This window comes from Spea bombifrons, chromosome 10 (genome assembly GCF_027358695.1).
Source record: "Spea bombifrons isolate aSpeBom1 chromosome 10, aSpeBom1.2.pri, whole genome shotgun sequence".
Classification (NCBI taxonomy): Eukaryota; Metazoa; Chordata; class Amphibia; order Anura; family Pelobatidae; genus Spea; species Spea bombifrons.
Genome location: NC_071096.1, coordinates 25,611,738 through 25,619,679, shown reverse-complemented (window position 1 = coordinate 25,619,679; position 7,942 = coordinate 25,611,738). Strand labels below are relative to the sequence as shown.

Sequence of the window (7,942 nt, the reverse complement as noted above, 5' to 3'; positions counted from 1 at the left end):
TGAATAAAGCTGTGGCCACTTCACTTCCAGGTCATTAGTGTGGTTGGGTGGGTTTGTTAATGGTTTAATTTAGCACTTGGGCCTATGTCAGTTCTGGCACAATATGCCAGATCAAGAACTGCTGGCAGTAAAATCTAAAGATTTAAAAAAGACTCTTCATGACATTTTACATAGGAAGTCCATGGCTAGGCTAGGGTTGTTCGAAAGCAGACCATGAGCAAATGCCAATAATAAGCAGATCAAGGCTTACAGACATACCTCATAATGAGGTAGCGCAAGGCACAGAATGGCAAGGTGCTAAATATAATATATATACTGCATTTGCTCGAGTATAAGACGACTCTGATTATTAGATGACCCCCCCCAATTTGAATATTAATTTAGGAAAAAAAAGAAATATGCCTATATGCCACTCTGCCTCCCTAATATGCCACTTTGCCCCCAGAATTGCCTTATACCCCCTATATGCCACTCCAAACTAGAAATGCCTTATACCCCCTATATGTCATGTTGCCTCCCTGATATGCCACTCTGCCGAACTAGAAATGCCTTATACCCCCTATACGCCACACTGCCCCCCCAATATGCCACTCTGTCCCCCCCCAGACTTACCAATGCATCCACAGATGTCCCCCGTGCTCCAGACTCCCTGGTGTTTAGTGGGGCAGCTGGTGGACATCTGCTCGATGCGCATAGACAACCTCTGCTTCTGCGGGGGCACTTCTGCTGGGGCTTCTATGAAAGAGCACTGGGAGGTAAGTCTATACTGCGACAACACAGACCTCCATCAACAGTGGGTCTGCTCTGTGGACAGCACACACAGAAAACGCGAGGGCTAGAGGTTACCACAGCAAATACTTTGTTTGCCAAAAATGGGTCAGTTCTGAGACAAATATGAGGGCATATGCTTCAATATACTAATATATATTAATATTTTTTTCCTCCATTTGTGCTTCCTATTTACACCTAATATAGATGAAATTATGTATTTAAGTTTTTTTTAAAACTAAATGAAAGTTTAAAAAGAAAGCCCTACTTGTCCTGAAAAAAAGGAAAAAAACAATAATTGAATTGTGTGGGTACAAACATAAATCAAATTGTGGTCCATGAAACGGCATAGCTAGGTGAAGGGGGCCTTGACTGGGTGTGAAGATGGGCGTAGGATAGTGAGGTTAGGGGAACTTTAGGAAGTCCTGTATAAATAGGTCCCTCTATTTTGTAGCAGTCGCTTTTAACTAGTTTTTCTTACCTGAATCTTTGGGTGGAAAAGCTTCATTTTTTTTTCTTGCAGGATCAATCCAGAGGTGGAAGCATTATTGGAGGGGATTCGGTTAGCTACGAGGCAACATGGAGCAGACTGGCTTCAGGAGCAGTTGGGCTCACTTCTCTCCTCATCTGGGAAGGCTGATCATGGGGACAGACAGCCAGTGAGGGAGACCAGTCAGACACAGAGTTTGAGTCCGGAGGCGGGAGGACATGTCTGTAGATGTCGAAGCAGGTCTCCGGAGTTAGTCAGGGGATGGAAGACGGCCCAGGGAAGGCAAAAGAGCCAATCTGGAGTGCTGGAGGCAACAGGAAGCAAGGAAGACGGCGATGAGGCAGTAACGGCAGGTCTTCAGGTTTGCGAAGACGCTGTCAGGTGGGAACAAAGTAGCAGTAGATTCATTATGGAGGATGATCAGAGGGACTGGAGATCATGTGGTCACAGGGAAGCTCTGGAGGAAGGCGGCATAGCGGACCAGGCTGGAAGGAGGTCCGCCATTACACCTGGCAGTCATGAGAGATCTGCGGAAGAAACCAGTAACCCTGCTGGACAAAGGTGGGAACTTGAGGATGATGTAGTTAGTGTAAGGGATTTATATAGTGAGATTAGTGGCAGGCTTAGGCAGGATAGTTTGGGGTGCATGGGGAATCAAGTGCAGTATATTGGTAGGATCAGTTAGGTCCCTTCAGACGGCGAGTGAGGGAGGGGAAGAGGCAGTTTTATTGAGACTGTCCAGGTATGGAGGGGTTGAGGACCACAGGTGAGCAAGGGCAGGAGGCTATAGGGGCTGAGAGGAGGGCAGAGGGATAGATCTCCTAGTGGGATTAGGGGTCAGAGAAGGGGGATAATCTTAGATCAGACAGGGAGGTGGGTACCATGGGGACAGGAGAGCAGAGGCTTTCTCTAGAGGGAACAGCTGAGCTCCCCGCTCCCCTGGGTTGCAAGTGGGCCGCGTGGGCTGCACTTTCTCAGGCACAGTTACAGTAGGTCTTACAGCCGGGCTAGGAGCTAGTGGGAATGAGTGATGGTTGCCAAGAGTAGGGGTAGACAGGACAGGGAGTTGAGTACAGCGGAGTTGAGTCAGAGAAGAGAGCAGGAGCAGAGAGAAGGGAGTCCGGTGGGGGCACTCCATGCCAACATTGCGGAGTGCTCTGGCGGAGTCCATGGCATCAGGTTGTAAAAGCAGGAGCGGGACTCATGGCTCATCAAATCCAGAGGCCAGGAGGGGAACAACTGGTGGTACCCAAAAGGGAACTCTGACCAGGATGTCCTCTTCTTCCAGGTTGGAGAGGCAAGCTTCTGACCGGGTCGAGTGGCACGGGACAACAGCAGAATCAAGCATCACAGAAGAGGTTATGGTTCCGGGTTCAGCTCCAACGCTTCACGCAGCTGGGAGTACTGGTGGTGAGTGGACCAGAGGAGCAGAGGAGGTGCAGGGGTGGGGAGGGTTTGCGTCCCGCCGCGTAGGGGATCTCTGTCCGGTGTGGATGTCGGGGCTGTTGAGGTGCCAGAGAGCACGCAGGGGGATGCTGGTAGAGTGGGGTGGCGGCACAAGGGGTTGCAGAGAGTAACTGTGAAAAGGTGGAGTTGTTGGGTACTATTCCTGACTTAGCTGTCAAAAAAAATTATATAATGTTTGCTGGCTTCTTAAAATGGAGGTAAAAGAAAAAATCTAAAAAGGTTTGTGGAGATATTTTCTTTGCTTCCTCTTAAAGATTACATTCAGGAGGAGGATAAGAAAGATACTAAGAAAGAAGAGGAGGACAAAAAGCACAGCTATAGGAAGATACTTGTTAGAGAAGGGTTTTTGAGCAGGTTTCCAGATCGGGATGTTGTATGAATTTAAAGTCGGTTTTGGAGAAGTTACACAAGGAAGTGAAGCTTGGGAGCATGGGGGGACCATTTGAGGTGAAACAGTTGCCTAATTTGCGTATTTCTCCACTGGGGTGGTTCGTGAAAAAGAGGTGGAGAAGTTTAGAATGTTTAGGGAGTGTCAGCTTAGAAGTTGAGAGTGTTGAGGCAAGCTGTGGCAGAAGTTCGGGGGGCGACGAAGGTCATCTTGAGGCATCTTCAGTCACTAATGGGGCAGTTAAATTTCACGTGTAGGGATGTGCAACACTGGTTTTCGGTTGCCATGAATAAGGGTTTGGGGGGGGTGTGAGAAATTTTTGAGGGCTTTTAATCGCACAGTAAGTGTTAGGCAACCAGCTGTGTCATCAGTGGATTTAGAGCTTTTTACAAATGCATCTTGGAGTATGGGTTTTGAGGCTTATTTTATGGTAAGTGGTACACTAAGCTGAGAACCCATTGATTCAGAAAATGGCTTTGTCTGCGCCGGTGGTCTGGTTGTTGTGTAGGTATGTTTTAAGCTGTATGTCCCTTAATGTGGTTTTTCAGGCTCGGCATGTGCCTTATTATCTTGACATGGTGGCTGACTCCCTTTCTCGTTTTCAGTGGTGTTGGTTTCGAAGAGGCTACAGGGGTGAGGGAAGAGGTGCAAAGCTGTCCAGAGGAGATGTGGGTTCTCTGGACCATGTGTATGCAGGACTTATAGGGGAGTCATTGGTGCCTGGGACTTGGTCAGCGTATAACAAGGTTTGGGATGCATGGGACCAGGCAGTAGTTTGGGTTTGCAGTGCATTGTGTAAGGCAGAGAGATTAGAGGTTTTATTGTGATTTCTTTATAGGTTGTTGTCACGTGGATGGTGGGCAGTGGCGTCTCCAGCTTTCATATTTAGGGGGGGCACATGGGGGGCCAGGGACCAAAGTAGGGGGGCCAATTATAAAACGGCACATATACACTATATATATATATATATATATATATATATATATATAGTGTATATGTGTATATATATATATATATATATATATATACATACACACGTTAGACGTGCATTTTTAACTACATAATAGTAAAGACCGTGATTGAAATATGATTTCAAAATAACAGCTAAACTGGCAGTTATTTTTTCATTCTTTAATATTAGCCCCTGCTGACAATATATATAAATATTAGACCCTGCTGCCGATATATAGAAATATCACACCCTGCTTCCGATATATATTAATATTTGACCCTGCTGGCGATATATATAGTATTAGTCCCTGCTTCCTATATATATTAATATTAGCCCCTGCAGCCAATATATATTAATATTAGACGCTGCTGCCAATATATATAAATATTAAACACTGCTGTCAATATATAAATAAATATTAGACCCTGCTGCCAATATATAAATAAACAACACATGGAAACAGCACATGCAATTTGTATTTGTAGGTTTACATAAATAATGTATGGAAACATAGCATTGCAGGTATAAACCAACAGAACACACAAACCCAGCATTGCAGGTATATATCAACTGGAAATCACATGTACACTCAGCACTGAAGGTATAAATCAAATAAACAACACATGGAAACAGCACTCCAGGTATTGATCAACCGAATAAGACATACATATCCTATATTTGCAGGTAAACATAAACAATGTATGGAAATATAGCAGATACAGATCAACAGAATAACACAAAACCCAGCTTTGCAGGTATATATCAATTGGAAATTACATATAAACTCTGCATTAAAGGTATAGATAAACCCCCCTAAATTACAGGCATAGATCACTGGTCACACACCCCAAAGCCAACCCTGGCGACCACATTGCCCACATAGAACCTGACCAGCACCCAAATTACACACACATAGGATGTGCCATCTTTGTCGCCAAACAGCCCAGCATGAGTCAACATTGTCCCCAAACAGCTGAACGTACGCCATGTTTGTCCCATAAACACACTATCTGTGCCATCTTTGTCCCCATTGCCTAAACACCCTGCTTATACAATCTTAGCTTTTTTGACAAATCAATAATACACCTATGATTCACAAACACTTTTACAGTCACTAATTCACACAATCATTCATTCTTTCACACAAATTATTTACACATATTCATTAATGCATCCACACATTAATCCATTCATTCTCTCTCTCATTCTGACTCTTTATTTCAATATTCTTGCCACCCTCCTTTCTCCCTATCTACCCCCTCTCCCTCCCTATCTACTCCCTCTCCCTCCCTATCTACCCTATCTAACCCCTCTCCCTCCCTCCCTCCCTACTGCCTCTCCCTCCTTATCTACCCAATCTACCCCCTCTCCCTCCCTATCTATCTTATCTACCCCTCTCCCTCCCTATCTATCCTATCTACCCCCTCTCCCTCCCTATCTACCACCTCTCCCTCCCTATCTACCACCTCTCCCTCCCTATATAACTCCTCTCCCTCCCTATCTATCTATCTATCCTATCTACCCCCTCTCCCTCCCAATGTATCCTATCTACCCTATCTAACCCCTATCCGTCCCTACCCTATCTAACCCCTCTGCCTCCCTCCCAACCCCCTCTGCCTCCCTCCCAACCCCCTCTCCCTCCCTCCCAACCCCCTCTCCCTCCCTCCCAACCCCCTCTCCCTCCTTATCTATCCTATCTCTCCCCTCTCCCTCCCAATCTATCCTATCTCTCCCCTCTCCCTCCCAATAAATCAATCTAACCCCCTCCTAACTTTCTACCCCCTCCCCCCTTCGAAGTTCACTTACCTTGGGCTTGTAGAAGTCCAGCGGTGCGATCGGCGCCTCTCTCTCTCCTCCGCGTCTATTAAAAAAAAAAAAAAGACAGCGTTTCAATTGGGGGTGCACACGGGGGGCACAGCATGATGTAGGGGGGCCATGGCCCCCTCTGGCCCCCCCCTGCCGACGCCACTGGTGGTGGGGGTAATAGCATACCAGAATTAGTAAGCATTGGCTTTTTTGTTTAAACATCAGGGGTGGCAGCATCTGACTAAGCATTTTCTGATCTAGCAAGATACGGGAAAAAAGAGGCCCTTTAAGGGCCAATTACGTGTGAAACTGTTTTGGACTGTTAAGACTTGGGGCAGCAACAGAAGCTGCACGTTTGAGTTTTGGAGATGATATTGTAAAGATGATTGGGAGGTGGGAATCAGTGAGATTCTGGTCATATTTGTGCCCCGAACTCCTGTTATAGGTGGTTGTTGCTATGGTTACTGGTTGTCAATTTTTTTCTTTTTACAGGGTTGGTGGCATGGATTGTGGGAAATTCCTATGTCTTCTGGGCCAAACGGAGAGCTGCAGTTCGGGACCGCGGTGAGCAGCTGGGCTTTCCGGAGGCGCAGATCAAGCTAAAGTGGTTCGGTTTTAGGGGTTTTGGATGGAAGGATGTAATTGGGGAGGTATTTCATTTGTTGGATAGGGGCAATGCCCCTAACGTTTTGTTGTTGCATGCTGGGGGGAATGATTTGGGGTTAATTCCACAGAAGGAGCTGGTGAGGCAGATAAGCCAGGACCTTAGGAAGTTGAAGGACAGGCTGCCTGGGGTCATTGTAGTGTGGTCAGAGATAGTGCCACGGCTCAATTGGAGGCATGCGAGGGATCATGAGGCTGTGGCCAGGTGTAGAGGTAAGGTTAATAAGCTGGTAGCTAGTTTTACAAAAAAAATGCATGGAGTGGTAGTGAGACATCAGGAGTTGGAGAAGTTGTTGCCAGGGTATTTCCAGTCAGATGGGGTGCATTTGACAGACATAGGCATAGATATTTTAATTTTTGGGTTTCAAGAGGGTATTGAGAGGGCGTTGTCTTTGTGGGGTAGCGGTGGCCAGCTGGCTAAAGGATTCAAGGGCTGACTTGTGGCGGGGCTGGTCACTATAAAGTGAGGGGGTGAAATAATGGTTGGTCAATAGGAAGTAGTGTGCTTTTGGTTTCTAACTGGTCTGTGGCTCAGAACCTGGTGTGGGAAACATGCATCTCAGTATTCTCTTTTTTGGTTGGTTATGTTGTTGGAGTTAATTGTGGTGTTATACATATGGGAAGGGGTGGGTCATTGTCATTGAAAATAAATGGGAGAATGTATGTACTTTTGGTGATAATTCTGACAATGGTTTTATCATGTTAACAATTTGTTTCCCATGCATATTAAATCTGTGGCCAAGTTTTACCCAACAGTATGTCTGTGTGTTTATTTGGTTGGGTGTTAGGGTGATTGGAATTAGGGCTGCAACAACTAATCGATATAATCGATAATGAAAATCAAATTTCATTATCCATAAATTGAATTGATTTTATCGAATATAAGATGAGGGTTTTTTTCAGAAAACTTCGAAAAATACCCTCCGTCTTATAATCTGACCTCAAAGAGAGGTCGGATAATAACACTAAGATCCTGATCCCCTGCAGCGCTGCAGGGGACCTGGATCCTCCTCTCTGACAGCCGGCGGGCGCCTGTGCGATGCGCGCAGACATCCTCCGCTTTTGCCCTCCACTTCTGCCAGGGTATAAGTTATATTAGAGGGCACTATGGCATATAGGAGGAGGTATAAGGCATATCTGGGGGGGCAGAGGTGCATACCTGGGTGTATAAGGCATATCTGGGGGGGGCAGAGTGGCATATCTGGGGGTATAAGGAATATCGGGGGGGCAGAGTGGCATATCTGGGGGTATAAGGCATATCAGAGGACACGGTGGTATATCAGCGGGGTATGAGATATATAGGGGATATAAGGCATATCTGGCGGTATAACGCATATCTGGGAGGCAATGTGGCAAGCCTTGGCATAACTGGGGGGGCAGGTTTGGAAATAAAAACAAGAAATGCATT

The 7,942-nt window shown here is 46.1% G+C and overlaps 1 protein-coding gene across 1 annotated transcript; it reads left to right on the top strand.

Moving 5' to 3' along the window:
• The first annotated feature begins 264 nt into the window (after positions 1-264).
• LOC128468000 (uncharacterized) lies at positions 265-7,287 on the top strand. The gene is made up of 4 exons (XM_053449777.1): positions 265-269; positions 1,292-1,819; positions 2,547-2,668; positions 6,364-7,287. Exons 1-4 carry the CDS (start codon positions 265-267, stop codon positions 6,969-6,971), a joined length of 1,263 nt encoding a protein of 420 aa, XP_053305752.1. The 3' UTR covers positions 6,972-7,287.
• The last annotated feature ends 655 nt before the right edge of the window (positions 7,288-7,942 follow it).

Coding starts and splice junctions, on each gene's coding strand:
- LOC128468000 (XM_053449777.1), top strand. Junction 1,820..2,546: donor AGTAACCCTGCTGGACAAAG/GTGGGAACTTGA, acceptor CTCTTCTTCCAG/GTTGGAGAGGCAAGCTTCTG. Junction 2,669..6,363: donor CGCAGCTGGGAGTACTGGTG/GTGAGTGGACCA, acceptor TTCTTTTTACAG/GGTTGGTGGCATGGATTGTG.